The 19338-nt window shown below is 42.2% G+C and overlaps 3 protein-coding genes across 5 annotated transcripts in view; all 3 read right to left on the bottom strand.

Moving 5' to 3' along the window:
- Nucleotides 1-16: 16 nt before the first annotated feature.
- LOC128460316 (uncharacterized) lies at nucleotides 17-6224 on the bottom strand. Of its 3 annotated transcripts, none has more exons than XM_053445459.1 (8): nucleotides 6043-6224; nucleotides 4580-4915; nucleotides 4202-4471; nucleotides 4081-4125; nucleotides 3861-3947; nucleotides 3474-3622; nucleotides 3132-3194; nucleotides 17-2974 (listed from the first exon to the last, which is right to left on the bottom strand). In XM_053445459.1, exons 1-8 carry the CDS (start codon nucleotides 6194-6196, stop codon nucleotides 2861-2863), a joined length of 1218 nt encoding a protein of 405 aa, XP_053301434.1. In that variant the 5' UTR covers nucleotides 6197-6224; the 3' UTR covers nucleotides 17-2860. The 3 variants fall into 3 exon arrangements, with proteins under 3 accessions (XP_053301434.1, XP_053301435.1, XP_053301436.1); XM_053445460.1 differs by having other exon boundaries at nucleotides 4081-4122; XM_053445461.1 differs by having other exon boundaries at nucleotides 3474-3616; nucleotides 6043-6223.
- Nucleotides 6225-7301: 1077 nt separating this feature from the next.
- On the bottom strand, nucleotides 7302-13427 carry angel2 (angel homolog 2 (Drosophila)). The gene is made up of 9 exons (XM_053445433.1): nucleotides 13283-13427; nucleotides 11628-12583; nucleotides 11123-11343; nucleotides 10474-10543; nucleotides 9697-10127; nucleotides 9142-9283; nucleotides 8817-8889; nucleotides 8561-8691; nucleotides 7302-8237 (listed from the first exon to the last, which is right to left on the bottom strand). The coding sequence occupies exons 1-9, from the start codon at nucleotides 13309-13311 to the stop codon at nucleotides 8074-8076; spliced, it is 2217 nt and encodes a 738-aa protein (XP_053301408.1). The 5' UTR covers nucleotides 13312-13427; the 3' UTR covers nucleotides 7302-8073.
- Nucleotides 13428-16639: 3212 nt separating this feature from the next.
- The window catches only part of galnt14 (UDP-N-acetyl-alpha-D-galactosamine:polypeptide N-acetylgalactosaminyltransferase 14 (GalNAc-T14)), an 82609-nt gene continuing 79910 nt past the window's right edge, over nucleotides 16640-19338 (bottom strand). Inside the window, exon 12 of the mRNA XM_053444792.1 lies at nucleotides 16640-17312. Coding sequence (XP_053300767.1) covers nucleotides 17154-17312 — 159 coding nt within the window. The 3' untranslated portion in view covers nucleotides 16640-17153. The remainder of the gene's footprint in view (nucleotides 17313-19338) is intronic.

Genomic DNA, 19338 nt, shown 5'->3' with positions numbered 1-19338 from the left:
AGAGAAAGAAAGAAAGAAATGTCTCCAGTCTTTATTATGAAATCTGTTGTTAACACACAAACAAAGACACAACAAAATCAGCATTAATCTTATCGTATATTCTGAGGAGCAGAGATGTCGATGATAGTGAAGTTAATGCTGAAGGAAGAATTCTCCGCGGACCCAAAACTTGCTTGTATAGATATAATTACACAAAAGTCTTACAGGTCAGGACGGACTCTAGAAATCTGTTGACATTCACACACTAATAATGAAGCCTGACTTCAAAAGCACAATATATATAGAGGTTGCCTACGCCCATGACAACTGTCAGGGTTTGGTGGATGAGATGGACCCAGGATGCAGAGGTTACAAACAAAAAGGTATTTAATATAATAAAAGGCTTTAAACAAGACAAAAACGAAACACTAACACTACAGGTAAGTTCTGGCGACAAAGCGCACGGAGAACAAGGAAGCAGGAGAAGCTGGTCGAGACAGAAGGAACCTACAAACCATATCTGACACGTGTGGAAACGAGTAGACAACAACGAGTACGAACCGACAAAGGGCTTGGGGAACACAGAGGCTTAAATAGAGACACAGAGGGAAGGCAGGAGCAATTAACCACAGGTGAAACACATGAGGACTGGGAAGACAATCACCGAAAGGAAGTGAAGATAGAAACCACACACAAGGGACAGATACTACAAAATAAAACAGGAAACAGAAAATACACTGATGAGACTGAAATTAACAAACTAAAATGACAGGACATCACAACAAGAGAGGTGCATGATTGCATGTGTCTGAGAGCATAACATGTAACTGAAAGGATGAATTCATAAGGACATGCCTCGTGCTTAATAGACAAAAACCCATGTTCTATACTCATCCATTAACAGGTGAGTGATCGTTCCCTAGAGGAGAGAAATGACGAGAAATAAATGGAAGAGTTACTGAGAATCTGAAGATGAGGGCTGCATGCTTAAACATGTGATTCTGGTTCATACCCAGGTTAAAGGGAACAGAATATAGTACAAACTCAACAAGAATCTGACCTTGGGTCTGGTTATAAAGTTAATAATAAAATCTACAAAAGAAAATAAACCATTTATCACATGAATTCATGAGAAACAGTGACATGAACGTGAGGTTCCTGTTTCTCACGTTGATCAACTAGTTCCCTTAGATTGAAACGTAGAAGTGACGCAGCTGAAAATAAGGAGAAGGAAGTGAAAACTGTTGTGCAATAATGAATTAAACGTGATACCATAAAATAGTGTGCCTTTCAGCATTCAGTACATTTGGTTATCAAAATAAAATAGTGACTAATAAAAATATTTATATTAAATTATAATTTTAATTGATTAAAGTTATCTCGGGGCACCATCCTTCAGAAAAAGGGAACAGATCGAATTTATTGATTCTCTCATAAAAGTACAAACTACGAATTTGGGGCTCTGATTAATAATACAATTAATAACTATAACCAAAATTACCATATCGATATTTAGCTGAGTTGAAAGATAAAGCGTTCTTGACAGTGTAGAGTTTGGCAAAATTCACTTATGCAACAATAATGAAAAAACATTTGTGAAAGAAAAACATTTATTATGAATATAATAAAGTATAAAAACACAAATTACTGACGTGTACTTACTTAATAAAGATATGTATGTGAGTAAGCGTGTGTGTGTCTGTGTGAGTCAGCGTGCTTCAAAAAGGGCGGTTGGCCACTGCAAAGATAACTGCCTCCCCCGTTTGGAATGTTTACGACATGTGGGGGGGGGGGGGGGGGTCAGAGAGAGATGGGTGCTGAGATATGTGTGTGTCTGTGTTGGTGCCAAATTAGAGAAAGTTACTAGATGCTACAAGGAAAGACTGAAGAGCATAACTAACATTAACTTCAAATAACTTGTAACCACAATATCACATCAACACAAATCAAACTTATAAACATCACAAGGAATCGAATAAACAGTCTTTGCTTAGCCTAGTATATTTATTAAATCCAGTTGTGTTACCGTCCATGTAAAGGAAAAAAGAAGGTGCTGTCTGAAGTTCTGTGAAGTCGTCTTGCTGGTTGTGTGTCTCCTGTCTTTGTGGTTCTGTTGTGCATACAGCTCCGTTGCAGTTCTTCGTCAGGCCCTCGTGTCGCTGCTGGAAGGTTTGGTAGAGCTTGGATTGGGAGGAGGTGTCTCTTGCTCAATTAGTGGAAAGCTGAACCTCTTGGGCAGACAGAGAGGTGTGCTCCTCTCGAAGAGATGAATGGAAAGAGAAGATGTGAGCTGGAGAAGCCCAGGTTCTCCCCTCGGCGTTGCATGGAATGAGAACGAACAGGGGGATACCTGGCCTTACATTGGCCCTGGTGACCTCACAGGTCATGGGGCCCAGAGTGACCAATAGGACCTGAAACTTGCTGCAGCGACATCTCAGCACAACACATCAGTGTCATGTCGGTAACACACCAGAGTTTCTCAAGAAGAAACAGTCTGACTTCATAGTTTCACAAGAAACGATGTGAAAAGTCTCCAGAACATCAGCCACAGCACTGGAGGCTTCTCATGAAGCCAAAAGGCCTTTCACCACAGCTGAGGACCTGCTACTTCCAGCTGCTGCTGTACTGACCGAGACGATGCTGGACACAAACACAGCAGATCAGTTCTAAACTGGACCTTTGTCAAATGACACTTTACTGCAGAATAGAAACGATGGAACAGACATTGTTGATGAAGTTGAGTAAAAACTTGCTGAAGCATTTTCACTGCAGCTGGATGAATGGACAGACGTCAGTGGAAAGACACAGCTTATTGCTCTGGTGAGAAACATTGATACTGATGCTGTGTGGAGGAATCACCAGGACGAGTCTCTCCATGTCTCTATTGATTGAACGTGACGGTGGCATAGAGGCTGCTGGGATCAGCTGAGGGTCCAGGAGAAGAGGAGGGAGCTTTCACAGTGCTGTAGGTCACTGCATCATCACCACCCTTGATCTGTAGGATATACAATACATCAATCAATCAATCAATCCGTCAATCAATCAATCATCTGTATAGCACCTTTCATTAGGTGTGTGTATTTCAATGTGCTACACAAAACACAACAAATACAAATGTTGATAAGGAAGTCTTGTTGAAAGGAGGAGTTTACCTGGGCCGTGCTGTAAGGGGAGTGGCTTATGGAGGCGTAGGCCACATCCTCTGCAGGGTCGACCTACACCATGAAGACACCACATTGACTCTTCACTTATATGGATTCATACTGACTCAACCTTTTTCTGTTCTGTAACATTAACATCAAAAATCTATAATCATGATGACATGGAATTAACACAAGATAATTACAAACTTAGCATTGTCTGGTTTATATGAACATAAGACAGGTTTAGCTCCTCTGATGCTTTTATTTGTTTAGCTGTAGATTATGAAAACCATCGTCCAGAAACGCTGCTTCTGAGAAGTTGTAACAGTTCCTTTCATCTTTGTAACTGACCGTGTGTTTGTGCGTCTGTGTTTTGTTCCCTGAGACGACAGGAACAGAAGAGTTGGCCTCGCAGAGAGAAGAGTCAGGTTCATCAAAACCTCTCGTCTCCTCCACAGAGAAGGTTCTGTTTTCATCTGCGTTCATCTGTGTGTCTGTAGCTGGAAGGATCACACACAAACAAAGATGAGTTATGGTTACAGGAGGTTTTATTTACCTTGATTATAACAATCTGGAATATTTAGATGACTGATATTTATGAGTGTTTGAAATTTGGTGCAGATCCAAATACAAATCCAGATTTAGGGAATTCAAACATGGTTTCATGAGACTTTCAGGCCTTGGAGGAGGTATAAACTCTATAAGTGACATGTTAGTTTCATCTGTGAATGTTCTCACCTTTGTTTCTTCTCCATCTGATGAGAATCAAAACCAAAATTACGATTGTGGCAAAACCCACAACCAGACCGATGTACCTCCACCAGTCTGTGAACAGAATGACAATTGCTTTAGTTTCCTGTTCAGTCCAACTTCCTGTATTTACACATGTTGTTAACATGAACTCCATCAACACGCAGCAGCACAGAGATGAATGAGAGGTGCAGTGAATATTCAGTACCTGTTGTCATCTCATTGTTTCCTGGAGCTGGTTCGTTCTTTCCTTCTTAAGAAAAAGAAATGTGTTAACAAATGGAATTTATTGGATCAGGAGCAGTTCATCGTGTTCTGTGTTTTCTCACCTGATGATGGAGGGATGAAGGAAAACTTTTCCTCTTTGCCACCCTGCTTCACTTTACATGTTAATGAGCTATAGTTCTTCATCTTGTTAACAAAATGGGATTTTGAGAAGCTCACAGTGGCCGAGGAGGAAGACTTTGATGTCTTCAGGTCTTTGTTGTCTTCATCCACATCTTTATTCATAAACAGCCACTTCACTGTGAGGTCACATCTTCTACATGTGGACACAGAGCAGCTCAACGTCACCTCATCACTTCTCTTCTGCTCAGTCACTGGTGATGATGGAGATATTGTGAGAGAAAGATAACATGAGTGAAACTATGTCCATCAGAATGATCAGAATTATCATAATGTTTTTATGAAGAGACTCTTTTACTCACCGTTGACAACAGAGATAAAAAAGAGATGATCTTCATGTGTTTGTGTTGTCAGGTCAAACTGTCTGCAGGTGTATTGACCAGCATCTTCAGCTGTGACCTCACTAATAACCAGAGAACAGTTTGCAGCAAGACGTAGTCTGTCTGCTTTAGATTTGGAAATCTCAGATGTGTCGAGCTGCCTGTTTACAAACAGGTTCACTCCTCCATTCCCCTCTGAATCAATGAAGAGCCACTCAGTAGCTCCACAGTTCACATGATCATCTCTCACATTTCCACAAGACAAAGTGACTTCAGCTCCAGCTCTGATGATGATGAAGGAATATTGGACAGCGAGCACTGTGGAGGAAATGAGAGAGAGACAGCAACAATTAAACTGAACCAAGAAAAAGACTCATATTTTCATACACTTCTGAATGTGAGGATTCTTTTAGACATAACTTTGTAAATTAAGACAAAATGGAGCTTGACTGACAAGATAAACCTGAAAAACATCAACTCCAGTTTTCTCCCTGCATTTGAATGCCTCAGCCAACCAGTCCAGTTCCAGTCTACGTACTTTTGTTTCCAGACTCATGAGGTCACTCTGACACTTGATCACTGAAATCTAATCTGTTAAGTTTTCATTCGAGGAGACAACTGGTCAGAATCTGAAGAAATTCAGACTTGAGATGTGTGAGAGGCCAAATACCTGAAACCTTGACCTTTAACCTCCAAATCTAACCAGTTAAACTGTGAGTTAATGGGAGCATTGGTGCCAAACTTGAAAGGATTCTCTTGACAAATTGTTAATGAGGGAAAGAGGTTTTTTGAGTTCACATTGAACTTGACCTTTGACCTCCAAAATAAAATCTGTGTATCTTTGTTTCCAAGAGAACCTTCGTACCAACTTCACCCAGATTCCCTGGAGGTGTAACGGAGATATCGCGTTCACAAGGCAAAACATGTGCTTTGCAAAGTCACAGCAACTTTGACCTTGGACGACCAAAGTCTCATCAGTTCATCTTTGTGTTAAACTGAATGTGTGTCCCACATTTGAAGGAATTCCCCTCAAAGTGTTCCTGAAGGTCGTTGGCCCAGAGGCATAAAGATGTGACTACATGTTGCAGCACACTGGTCTTCATCAGGGGACAAAGAAGAAGTAAAGCAAATGAAGAACGAGACTGAAGAAGTGACATCATCAGCTCATCATCACAGGAGATGGAGCAGGTGACTCAAACTAGAGCAAATAACCACAATTTGACAGAGAGCAACACACAGCAGATTAAAATATGAGGAATGATCCAGTACACAAATGTACACAACTACAATATCAGAGTACTCATAAGTATCAGTCCCCTGAATGAGCCAGACTTGTGCCACAACACATCAGTGAAACTCTTCACTGTTAAAAAGCAAACACAAACAATCTGGTGTTATTCTTATTGTTCACACTGGTAAAGTTGTGTAAGTGTATTTATTCTCACCTGTAAACGGAATCAGCACCAGTAGCAGATGTAAAGACATTTTAATCCGTTTGATTTCATCCATTCTTCTTCTTTCTCTTCTCTGCTTCTCGGTTCTTAGTAAAAAGTGCAATGTGGTGTTTACTTCCTGTGGATCACTTCCCCTCAGTGACATGTCTCCTCTGTCGTCATGTGCTAGTTGCATGTAGAGAAAATATCTATCAGCTCTGACTTAAACTATCTGCGCAGGAAAAAAAACTCATTTGTTGTGAAGCAAACATGAAAATGAACAACTCCTCCAAGGCCCTACAGTCCCTTTCCATTCAATTCTGCTTCACCACGTTTCACAATCTTATAAATATCAGGCCCATAAAGGTATCTGATCCATGAATTATCCTAGAAACCAGTGAAATATATTTAAAAACTAAATTAAATTCTCACTTATTTCATGTTTAAAAAGTGAAAATTAAGTTTCTGTCTCTTCCCCAATATATGAGTTATTCCCTAATCCATAAAACGTTATGTTTCATGCTGGTATTAGGAGGAACTTTGTGTATTCCTGCTCACAATCAAACCTACAATCAAACAGAAGTGAAAACATCACTTTCTTGGTGAAGATGATAAACTCCTGTAAAAGCTGAAAACAAGCAGCAGGCGACACATTAAAACACAACGACGCTGAACAGCAGCCATATGAAAAACGTCTTCTTTATTTACAAACTGTAAAACAATGTTTCTTCCCAAAACATCGAAAATATATCCATCCATGTTATTTGACTATTTCCTCTTCAGCAGCAGTTTAACTTCAAGTGTTAACGTTCAGGTTTTATTTAAAATTAAATCTGTTCCTTTGTAATTTCACATCCTGATAGAAAACAACAAATAGGTTCAATACGTTTGTTCCTGGTTTCCTGTAGTGGCACTGTTCCTATATAATGGAACCAATAAACCTAATGTTTACAACTGAATGATAAAGCTGTATATATTCATATACTTAATAAAGAAGTGATGTAACAAAAAATGTTAGTAATTTTTAATACGACAGATGATTGTTGGTGATGTTTTTTCAAAATATGTGAATAAATCGATGTGACTGTTGATCAATTATTAGCCATAATGAAAGAAAAAATGTCGACTTTACTTTGGCTACACAAATTATTTATAATATTAAACCTCAAGTAAAACCTCAAACCTTAAATTATGAGAACTGTGTAAAGTTAAAACTTGTTTTGAACCCAGAGGATTATCCACAATGTTTTTTTTTTTTTTTTTATATATATGTTTATTAGTTTTCCAACAGGTAATACAACACAAAACAAAACAAAAACAAGACAAACATTTGGCTCACACACATATTCAAATCAATACAGGCAGAAGATTCAGGGGTCACGTCCTATACAAGTAAGAAAAAATTAAAAACAGAGTAAAATAGAAGTATACAGAAATAAAAGTTAATCAATTAAATGGTAAAACAGAGTGCCTCTTTTGAGGCAGAGCATTCTGATCTATGATACAAACCCTCTTGTGAGAATGGTGGAAACATTCAGACCAACATATGACAGAAAGGGTTCCCATGTTTTACGGAAGGCATCATCATTGTTGTGAAGTTTGCATGTCAAATGGTCTAACACAACATATTCAAATACAACCCTTTGCCACTGAGCCTTAGATGGAGCTTTATCTGTGATCCAATTCAAAAGAATACACTTTCTAGCACAAAAAGCAAGAGTCTGATAAAGTCTTCTTTTAAATTTGTCAGTGATGGACATGTCAGATATGATTATCCACAATGTTGAAAATAGAAACATCAGTTTTTTCATTTAAAAGCTTTTGTCCTTAAACATCATGTTGTGTTTTCCTGCAGTTTCCGGCACCGCGTGGATCAAGTGTCTTCTTGAACGTGAAAATTTCCTCGTGAAAAGGATCTCACCAATCCAAACACTGCACGTGCAGCACAGGCTTCACAGGGATTCTGGTGAAAAACTGACTTTATTCCTCTTGTTCACGCCGCGTCGTGAGAACAGTTCTGATCGGTTCTGATGATTTCTCAGGTCAGAGCCGAAAGCGGAAGCGAGCGAGGAGAGGGAGGTGGTCGGACGAGTGGCGCGGGTTGGGGAGGCAGTTGACTTCCTCCAGCTCGGACTGGCCGACCAGTGACAGTCTGCCCAACAGCTCGAGGCCACGGACACTGGGAGACGAAGGAGAGGCGGGGGATTCTATCATGGACGGAAAGAAACGGTGACAGACGAGACAACGGGAGGATGAGAAGGAACAAGAGGTCAAATTAAAAAACCTGAGCCAGAAATGAGAAGAAATGCAACCTAGTGTTGTGTTGTTGATTTATTCTATTCATTTGTTTTGCTGCCACAGTGACTAAGTGACTTTAAACACTTATTGCGATTGAGTATATATATATAATTTTATGAACTCAATATGTTAGAAAATCTAAACGACATCTTTTGCAGGAAAATAAAAAATGTTACAGGACAGTGTGTGTGTGTGTGTGTGTGTGTGTGTTTGTGTGTGTGTGTGTCAGTACCGGGTGTGAACAGGATGTAGTCCACAGTAATGGCGGTGCGGGAGTGACAGGTGGTGATCTCAGGTCTCCCATCATGCCTCAGGCGGTGCTGATAAGACGACTTCAGATTCAGCTTGTGCTCGATCTTCGCTCTAAAGACCCACACACATAATTAATTTTAACTTAACTTACCAGCAGTCAGGGTGTTGTGATCACTTCAGAGGAACTGAACCACGTGGACCTGTTTGTGACGTGAGGAGAGAAAATGACACGTTACCTGTTAAAAGCAGAAGCTGCAGTTTTGTTGACGAGATCTTCGACAGTCAGATTAGAGATGGCTCCTTCCACAGCTGAGGGACAGAGACATGAAGTTCAACAACACACTTCATTTAAACTAAAACCAAACTCATACCAAATAAACTTCAACTGAACTTAATTAAAGTGAACTGAAAACTAAATTCATAAAACTGAGCCAAGTAAACTAAACTTAATAATGAAGTAAACTAAACCTAAATAAAACTCTACTTAACTAAATTGTCCTTGTACTGACACTGGAGTCTCAACTAAACTAAACTAAGTAACCCAGCAGCAGGGTGGTTCACCTGTGGGACTGATGCTGTCGGGGCAGGACTCAGCTGTGAGTTTGTTCTCGTACTGACACTGAGGGTTGATTCCTAAACTCTGAGACCAGATCGGAGACGTGAGGAGACGCTGACCTCTGGGACTTTTCTCCTGACCGGACACCTTCACACACAAATAAATTATTGTTATGATATAATCAAGAATTCAACTTTTCTTTTCAAATAATTAAGACATTTTTGATCATTAGAAGTGTGTGTGTGTGTGTGTGTGTACTCTTGTACATCTATCTTTGTGAGGACCAGTTTGAACCTACAAAGTGAGGACCTTATGTCCGGTCCTCACTTTGTGACCCCCTCCCCCTTTATTGGACTGTTTGGGGGTTAAGACTTGGTTTTAGGGTTAGAGTCAGGTTCAGGTTAAGGGTTAGGCATTTAGTATGGATGATTAAAGTAAGGGGCTAGGGAAAGCACCATTCCAATGAGGGTCCCCACTAAGAAGCTGGACAAACGTGTGTGTGTATCTGTGCGTCTATGTATCTGTGTGTGTATCTGTGTGTGCATGTGTTTGTGTCACACCATGCCGATCTGGAGTCCTCTGTAGTCCAGGCAGCCGGTGGTCAGGAAGCCGTAGAGCGGACTCAAGGGTGTTGAGTTGAAATCCCCGCAGAGCACCACCGGATTGGTTGAGCCGTCCGGGAGGCGGGACAGCCGGCGGATCTCGGCCAACAGGATGGCGAGCTGAGCCAGCTTGATGTCTCCGCGGCGCGGGTTGTAGAGGAGGTGGGTGTTGGCCACACAGATGAAACCGGAGGGATCAGACTTGCCGATGACATTGTTGGGTCGCAGGAGCACAACCAATCCCACGTTGTCCCTGTCGAGGAGGGCGTCGCTGGGCCGGAAGAACTCAACGGGATTGGAGGAGACGAGGGAGAGGCGGGAGGATTTGAAGATGACGGCACATCCGTCTGGTTTACTTCCTGTCCGCTTCTTATACTCACACTGATAACCTGACGCACACAGAGGAAACTATAAGAACACACACAGGTACACAACCACGCACAACAACAGAGTATAGATCTAAGTCATATCATCTGGACCGCCCCCTGGTGGCTGGCTGCAGAATAGGTCACAAACCCTACCCCCTCCATGTTAGTGGATGGGACATGGACCAAACTAAAAACTAAAAAACCTACCAGATATGTTTCTTCTGGTAGGTTTAGATATATAAACAGGTACGAACCTCATGATTGACAGTTGAGAATGATGTTGTAAAATGACAGGAAGTCACACATCCACTCACACACAACCACACCCAAAGCCACAACCACAAACACCCAGACACACACACAGTACCTAGCCCCTGCAGTGCAGGTTTGATCTGGTTTTCATAGTGGTCCTCCTGGACTTCTTGCAGGCACAGAATCTAAAGTAAAACCAAAATGAAAGTTTCCATCAAAGTCCTGATCAGAGGTTCTTCATCTCCTGGAGGTTTAGTGAATCCCTGCAGCCGGGTTGTTTGTGTGTGATGTTCAGGTTGTTTGTGTGTGATGTTCAGGTTGTTTGTGTGTGATGTTCAGGTTGTTTGTGTCGGAGGTTCAGGTTGTTTGTGTGTGACGTTCAGGTTGTTTGTGTGTGACGTTCAGGTTGTTTGTGTCGGAGGTTCAGGTTGTTTGTGTGTGACGTTCAGGTTGTTTGTGTGTGATGCTCAGGTTGTTTGTGTGTGACATTCAGGTTGTTTGTGTGTGACGTTCAGGTTGTTTGTGTCGGAGGTTCAGGTTGTTTGTGTGATGTTCAGGTTGTTTGTGTGTGACGTTCAGGTTGTTTGTGATGTTCAGGTTGTTTGTGTGTGATGTTCAGGTTGTTTGTGATGTTCAGGTTGTTTGTGTGTGATGTTCAGGTTGTTTGTGTGTGACGTTCAGGTTGTTTGTGTGTGACGTTCAGGTTCTTGTGAATCCTGTCATCTTTTGTGAAGAGGTTAAAGTGTGTTATCGGATCCACTCACGTCAGCGTCGTGCTGCTGAATCTCTGCCAGCAGGTTGGGCAGCCGGTACTCCCACGGCAGGACGCCGGGCTCACAGTGACTGTACAGATAGGGGTTGTCCTTCAGCAGCTCCTGAGACAGGATGTTGTAGCTCATTACTGAGAAGTCAAAGACTGCGCTGGCCCCTGGTGGCTGAGGGGAGGTACTGCAGGCGGGAGAATTCTCCCAGTGTCTCTGAAGAGCTGAAGAGAGGGAGCAGGGGAAATGAAAAAGGGGAAAAATTTAAATTAGAGTTTATAGATTTGATCTCAGAAAGATCAGGAGGCTTACGTCCGAATCAAAAGCTATATTTTGATGAACAACTAGAATGAAGCTCCTGATCTTTGTTTATAATCCCACTCAACCATTCACTGTTTCCAATCTACCTTGTAAACAAAGGCTTTTAAACTTGTACTTAAGACAGTAGAAGCCCAGAATAATCAGGGAACATGCTTTAGTCAAAGGCCTCAATAAAGAATGAACATACACGTCACTGGTGCAGCTGCGTCCTGGTGTCTGACAGGTGGAGATGTTCCGGGTGGAGAAGGTTGCTTGTGATCTCCAGTTCTCTGCCACGGGTTGTGGGGACGACTGTTGCTGCTGCAAGGCTGAGAAGGAACCCTCGTCCAAGGACCTCCACCTCCGTCCCATAGCTGCTGCTCTGGGGGTCTCGTTCTCCTGTGATCGACTCCCTGCTGCTTTGCACCTCCCTCTTTGAACCAGGGGTTGGGTTTGGGTTTGTTTGTGTGAACTTCACCTTGTTTAGGTTTAGTTTGAGGCGTTTGAGTCCTGGAAGCTGCAGCTCGAGAATCTTTATGTCCTTCTTGTTGATGTTTGCTCCTTTGTTGATTTGCGGCTCCATCTCGACCGGTGCTGTCTCTATTCCCAGTTTTTGTCTTTCCAGCATCTTTAGCTCTGCTGTTTTCCCGGCTCGCACATTTTCCATCTCCGTTCTTCCCATTGTCCCGACCCCCCTCTCTAGAGTGATGGTTCGGTCGAGGGCGGCTCTCCACGCTGGGATCCAGGGGATGTCGCTCCCTCTTTGCGTTTCCATCATTAAATCCGCCTCCTGCTGCCCCTGCTCCTCCCCTTGGTCCTCCTCTTCCCTCATAGCGCCTCTTCTCCTCTTCACTCTTCCTCCGTTTATGTGGAGGCTCTCGATCTCTGTCCGCCCGCTCCATCAGGAGGCCGGCAGACGTGTGGAGTGAACGCCAACTGCCGCTGCCGCTGATGTTATGAGGATAAAATGTCCTGCCAGGGAAAACCTGAGGTGCCGTTGGGTGGGCGAGGGGGGGTCTCGGAGGCCAGGGTGCTCGCCCGGCCAACCATGGATGTGGCGTGGGGATAAATTGGGGGCGGGAGGTGAAGGAGGCGCTGCGGCTCCTGAGAGGACGGTAGTAAGGGAGGAAGGAGGAGCTCACCCGGCGTAGAAACATGGGGTGACTGGGGGGGGGGGGGGATAACAGGAGTTAAGAAAGGAATAAAAGGCACCCAAACAAACTTTTGTGAAATTTTGACTAATTTCAATCCAACTTGCACCGTTTGTAATCATTCATAATGCGTCTAAGAACAAAACCCAGTGTGAAAAGGAACATTACGTAAAAAAAGAGCATACAATTATTGATGTAATAACAATACTCACTATAATAATCACGTCTCCTTGTCTCTCTGTGTTCTCTCATATTCATTCATTTCATTTCAGAAACGTTTACCAAGATTTGTATTAATTTAAAATGAAAGTTCAGTAGTAATAAGAAGGTGACGACTTCGTGAACAGGGAAATAACATAAGTACGTAAAGAACAATGATATTAATACTTTTCTACAAAATATTGTTGTAATTTTTAATTGTTGCTTCTGTGTTTTTTGTTATTATTGTGGTTATATTTATGTCTCCCTGGATTTCTCTGGGTTCTCTTTCATTCATTGAGTTAATTTTTGCAGAGCTTTTCTCAAGACGTGTTTTGAATTAAATCTGAACTTTATTAAAAAAAAACAAGTAACTGACGATTAAAAGAACCATAAATCTGCGTCACGTGTAAAAAAGATCGTGAACAGATTCTTTGTTTACTAAATGTCAGCTGTTTTTCAGTGGAAGTGAAAACAGACGAGTTGTTTTAAATCGCAGCTGAACCCGACTCACTTCTCTCTGGAGGCGGAAGACTCGTCCATTAACTTCCGCTCTGGAAATATCTGGATAAATGTTAGAAATTCACATTATGAAGGTTTTTATTTTTCGATTCTGACCAAAAAAAAAATGTCCTCTCGTGAGTCCCTTGGCGATGACGTCACACCGTGCGACGGCGACAGGAGTGGTGCGTTCAGGCTCCTCACAAAGTTCGTGATCGTCATTGACAGTGAAAACAAGGAACCACAACTAAAGTGGAGTTTTATTATTTTTTAAAGCTTCCAGGCAGTTTAACAGATATGTGCATTACAGTTATAGATAATTTAAAGCGTCAATTAAAGAGATAAAACGATAACATATTTATTTTGTAATTTTGTAATTTGTTTTGTAAAACAAAACAATTACGATTATTGTATTCGTACTCCATTCATTAAGTTAATGTATTCCTCTATTCTCAGATAGTTATACCAATTCCTACATTTTCTGTACCGCAAGTGAGTCGCTCTTACTTCCGCTTCTCTACCTGGGACTTGTAGTCTTTTTGCCGGATGTCTTAAATAAAACGAACGACGGAAAGGACTACAGACACGTCGTTGCGGCGGAAACACTGGTCCGACCGGAAACGTGGCTCAGAGATGATTATTTTTTTAATCGTGAGGTTTCTGAAACGTCACATTTTTCCTGCGTCCTAAATCCTGCGGATGAATTTGTGTTGTATGAAACAGGTTTAACGTGAGAATGAGCAGGAACGCGACCTGAGGGGATTTGTCTCGTTTCCTCAGGACCTGAAAATGGCGAAAGGAGAAGATGAAGGTACTCACGTGAAGACGAGTCTCCTGCAGGAGAACAAGGTCAGAGGAAGATCAGCTGATCTGAGACCTGAGCTGAGAGTCGATACAAGTCAAAGAGAGGAGGAGTTCATGATGGAAGATGAAGAAGAAGAAACAGGAGGAGACGCATCCTCGGTGTGTGTGTGTGTGTGTGTAGGGGTTTTCTTAAACAGACCCTCCCTCACTTTGTGTTAAAGCAAACACACATTTTTGATCTACACTCATTTTTTCTCTCTTCATTTCTGAAATGTGACAGAGTTTATCCTAATATTAATTTAATTCAACAGAGAAAGAAAACAGCTCCTGTACCTGCATCATTAACAGCAGGACAATAACAATACTAATAAAAAAATGTTTTTCCTTTGAACCGTTGTGTCAGAATAAATAATAAACTGAGATTGTCTCCAAAGACATTCATACGGAGGACGAGATATACACAATCTGCAAATTAAGAAATCAACTTCATCAATTTGACGTCACACGAGCTGCAACAAGTCACAACACATGCAAATATAGAAACGTGCTGCGAATAGCAATGTGATTTATTATAGAAGTACAAATATTATTGTACAATATTTTAATAGTAAAGGTTGATGTCTGCAGTTGTAACACCTGCAGGAAACGGTTATCACCTCCAAGCAGGTCGTCCTTCAGCAGCATCACCCAGACGCTCTATAATCTACACTGAGCAACACTTGTTATATTAATAAAATCTCATTAATACTCAAAGTATTGGCACAAATGGTATAGTAGCAGACGAGTAATGCCTCCAGGGGAGTTTCATGCAGTATCTGTGTGTGTATTTGTACCTCAATGCAAACATCACAGCTGTTTCAATAAAATAGAGGCGACCATTACAAAACCTTTATTCAGAGTCAAACGTGATATCAAAGATGTCAAATACACAGAATCTGGTTCCACAAGTAGGAATCAGAAAAGGGCGTGTCATTTAAAGTGACTGTCGGGGGGGTTTAGAGATTCCTTTAACATATTCACACTTCAGTTGTGTTGAAAATTTGAAATTTAAAGAATGAAAACCACAGAGAAAAATGTTAAAAATTAAAACAATGTCAGGTTTGGTTGCTTATGGATGATTTCAGATTCTAAACCTCAAACAGCAAAACACTCTTTTGTGAATTCTCCAAAGTTGAATCTTCTTCACAGTGACTGACAGACCACAGTGAGTAAAAGCTTTCCTCCCAGTTAGATTGAGTTAATTAAGGTGTGTGTGTAAAACAGAAATCTAGAAAACCCTCACATGCACAGCAGCCCTTCACATCTGGAGCATCTGCAACAGGAAACCCTGCAGAAGATGTGCTGCATTCATGCTGTTCATCTTGTCGCCTGCAGACTGAACTCCTCTGGTGGAAACTAATATGTCCCCCGAGGTCTCGTCCTCCTTCATGTCTTTTCTTCTCCTTCGTTCTCCTCTCTTCTCCTGCATCAGATTTGCGGACATGGCCGAGGAAGCAGCTGGAGCCAAAGCGTATGCAGGGAAGTTATCGTCATCTAAACGCCCGCAGACGACAAAACGTCCACTTCAGAGCAGAAACGGAACCGGATCATTTTAACAGATTAATATAGAAACTGTACCAGACAGAGATGAGCGATGACTCCATCCAGACAAATCAAGACTTAATCGTTTCTTTAAAGCAACACTGTCCTTTCTAAAACCTTCAAATTAAGGCGTTGAAATGACGTTGATGCGACACAAACTTATTCCTCTTCTATACCAACAGGATCAGGTAAATGCAAGTTATTTTAGATTTTTTTTTTAAATCTAAAGAACGTTTAGATTTAAATTAGACCGAAGCTAAGAGAGGCTATAGGATGGAGGACAGATGTGGCCCTGGTGCTGCTGTTATTGGACATCAGACCTTCAGCTTGTTTGCTTTGTCTTGTGCTGCTCTGCTTGTTTATCAGAACCAGTAGAACCCATTTCAGTAGAGATTTAACAAGTCAGCCAAACAATTCCTCGTAATCTGATACACATCCTGCTCGGACATCCAGAACTGCGTCGGCTACTTGCTCGCTGTGATAGCTCGTTAGCTCGTTTGCCTCTTTTCTACTCGGAGTTGAACGCAGTGAAAGTGCAAACGTTTACTTCCAGACTCCAAAAACCCAGTCAGTCGAACTGGTTAATTGGTTTCAACGGTTTCCAGTTTCTCCTCTGTCAGCTTGTCCGATATTTGTGGATTACACATTCCAGCTGTAGGGGGGGGGGGGCTCACCCTCAAGTATAGACTAGAGAATCATTGCTTTGCTTTAAGTTAATCCTGCAACAGCTGAATACATTTAGGGAAGCTTTGATTTAGAGATTTCTTTCAAGATGTTTATCAAGTCAGAAGTTTGATCCAGTTGATAAACTCATGTAAACTGGGACTTTGTGGTGAGCGTCGAGTTGGACGTTTGGCTTTGAGTTGTTAATCTTATAATTCATAGTTTCAGATCAGGAGGAGGTGAAATTAATCGTTTGTGCTTCAGTGTAAAGACAAAACCAGAAGGTCCGGTTACTTTCCTAAAGATATTTGACCAAGTAAACTAAAAGTTTCAGTTGTGCTTGGTTTTAATTCCCAAATTCTCAAACCGCTTCAACAACAAACACCTTCACTGCAAAAGATTCCAGGAAACATTCTCTCAGTAACTTTTTTTCCCTCGAGCAAAGCTTCTGTCCGACTCAAATCTTTTGAACAGTTGAACAGTTCAATGTTTTAAGGTGCACTTGATTCCACTCTTCAACTTTATGGATATAATCTCCGGCCCAAACAATCTTTCCTGATGCGTCTCCTCCTTCGGCAAAGTTTCGATCCAGCCTCCATCCTGTGAGAATCAGGATTTGAGTCCTGCTGAAGTTCTCTACTGGATTTCTTCTCCTGTTTAACGCTAAAGAGACAAAGCGTCCGTCGACCTTCTGTTCGACTCTCGTCACCGCAGCGACTCGACAGGACGCAGCCGTGCACCTCCACCGTCTGAGCAGCAGGTGGCGAGCTGGAGAACCGGCGTCAGGGCAGATTTTTGCAGGTGAAAGGTCAAAAGGTGAGGAAGGGGGGTGGGGGTCAGGAGAAGGGCACCTCCCATCTCTGTGTGTACGCCGTCAGTTCACAGGGGCTGATGACCAGCATCCGCGACGAGTCCATCCCGTCCAGAGCCATCTCCGAGTCCAGACAGAACCGGGACACCAGGTGCTCCAGGTGAGTCCCGGACTTCTGCCACCGCTGTGAAGGACACGACAGCTCGAATGAGAACAGGCAGCTGAAAACAGATTCACGCTACTGACACTCGACTCGTTAGTTACATTCCTGTGGTGCAGTAAAGTAAATCAGGTATCACATTTTATTCAATTCACAAACTTCAGTGCAGCAACACATGGACAGCCGAGGAATCGAACCCCCGACCCGCTCACCTGACTCGACAACAAGTCTCCGAGCTACAAGAGGATGGTTTTCTGCAGTGACCCACTTTATCATGTTAATGAAAATGTGGTGATTTTAAATCCTAACAGCAGCTAAAGTTTGTTAAAGGAAACGTGTGATTGCTACTGATCACCACTAGATGGCGAGGTCATCACCCTCCTGACTTTATTTGCTATGACCAGTGTGTGTGTGTCTCGGTATTACTGATGTTGTGGGGACCTAAATCTGTTTAAACAGTCACATTAGGAAGAAAGAAAGTCCCCATGATGTAAACATTACATGTTTGAAGGTTAGGTTTAGTTTAGGTTTAGGAAGGAAGTAGTAACTGAGGGGTAAGGTTAGAGTGAGACTCCAGGAAATCCATGTGTGTTTGTGTGTGTGTGTGTGTGTGTGTGTGTGTGTGTGTTTGTACTTGTATCTTTGTGAAGACCTTACATTTTGATGATAAGAATTAGTTTAGGTTAGAGTAAGGATTATGTTTAGGTTTAGATCAGGGGCTAGGGAAGGCACTGTGCCAATGAGTGTCCTCACTAAAATAGAAGTACAATGTGTGTGTGTGTGTGTGTGTGTGTGTGTGTGTCGGCTCGTGCATGATTCATAGCTGGAAAACAAAGCCGCAGATATGATCAGATGTGAAAAGAGGCTTCTATCAAGCTGTGGGTCTGAAACCCAGTCATCAGAGAGAGGGAGCAGATTGACAGATAAAGGAGGAGAGAGAGGAACAAACACACTATCTGGGTGCGTCTTTGTGTAAAGGTGTGTATGTAATTTGAGCGTGTGTGTGTGCGGATGTGTCTGTGTGCATGTCGGCAGGGAGCGGCCATGTTGTGTTTGCTGAGTCTCTGAGGCGTGTCGCCGTCATGTTGGTGGATCTTGATCTCTTAAGACCTTGTAAGAGCAGAAACACACACACACACGCACACACACACACACACACACACACACACACACACACACACACACACACACAGGCAGAGAACTGCATTGTGGGTCTGCGTCTGCATTGTGGAGATGACACGCTCATGTGTAGCGATGGGATGCGGAGCTTTTTAATTGGAAAAAAAAGACGCAGGGATAATTAAAAGTAAATCAATTAGCATTCACCTCGTTACCGACGGCTGCAGTGAGAATAACACCTGTCTTTACATTTACATTATATTTGCATAATGGGGGGGGGGGGGGGTGCACTGGGGCTCAGGCTGCGGTCACTGCAGGGTGAACACACATCAGACCTGAAACCTCCTCCTCTAGGGTTTGAGGGTGCATCAACATTTCACGACTTCTGAGCCATGACTTCTGGATTTTGCTCTTTCTTTGACTGAAGAAATATACGTCCTCATGACTGAGGCTCTTCTTTCAACCCGATCTATAAAGAAGTGTGCAGATGCGGCATCAGACAGGCAGATGTCAACAAAAAGTAAAACTCTGGATAAAGACACCAGAGCAGGAAGAAGAGAACATTTTCAAAATAAACTTGAAGGGACTTTAACTTGTGAAGAAAATGGAGCAGAGCAAACATTTCTGTTGATTGTGTTAACGATGAAAACCGAACCGTCCTCGTGGACACACAACGTTCATCAGGTCGAAACATGAACTGACAGTGAAAACTGATAAGAACTTACTAAAAAGACAAAAACAAAACAAACATCTTTATAACTTTTTTTATTAGATTTCACTCCCTCATTCTCTTCTCCTCCTCAACACCATCCTCTCTCTCTCTCTCTCTCTCTCTCTCTCTCTCTATCTCTGTCATGTTCTGTTAAGTTCTGTCTCCACCACTTTCGCTCGTCCCCATCTCTCTCTCTCTCTCTCTCTCTCTCTATCTCCT

The sequence above is a fragment of the Pleuronectes platessa genome, chromosome 17 (assembly GCF_947347685.1).
Source record: "Pleuronectes platessa chromosome 17, fPlePla1.1, whole genome shotgun sequence".
Classification (NCBI taxonomy): domain Eukaryota; kingdom Metazoa; phylum Chordata; class Actinopteri; order Pleuronectiformes; family Pleuronectidae; genus Pleuronectes; species Pleuronectes platessa.
This window is presented reverse-complemented; position numbering and strand designations above follow the sequence as displayed.

What these genes read in the sequence shown, in the direction of transcription:
- LOC128460316 (XM_053445459.1), bottom strand. Translation starts at nt 6,196, where the DNA reads ATGTCACTGAGGGGAAGTGATCCACAGGAAGTAAACACCACATTGCAC. An exon ending in CAGATGGAGAAGAAACAAAG is followed by an intron (nt 3,623 to 3,860) that starts GTGAGAACATTC and finishes TGATCCTTCCAG; the next exon opens with CTACAGACACACAGATGAAC. An exon ending in CCCCTTACAGCACGGCCCAG is followed by an intron (nt 2,975 to 3,131) that starts GTAAACTCCTCC and finishes TATATCCTACAG; the next exon opens with ATCAAGGGTGGTGATGATGC.
- angel2 (XM_053445433.1), bottom strand. Translation starts at nt 13,311, where the DNA reads ATGGACGAGTCTTCCGCCTCCAGAGAGAA. An exon ending in TTCAGCAGCACGACGCTGAC is followed by an intron (nt 10,544 to 11,122) that starts GTGAGTGGATCC and finishes GTTTTACTTTAG; the next exon opens with ATTCTGTGCCTGCAAGAAGT. An exon ending in GAGGACTCCAGATCGGCATG is followed by an intron (nt 9,284 to 9,696) that starts GTGTGACACAAA and finishes TTGTGTGTGAAG; the next exon opens with GTGTCCGGTCAGGAGAAAAG.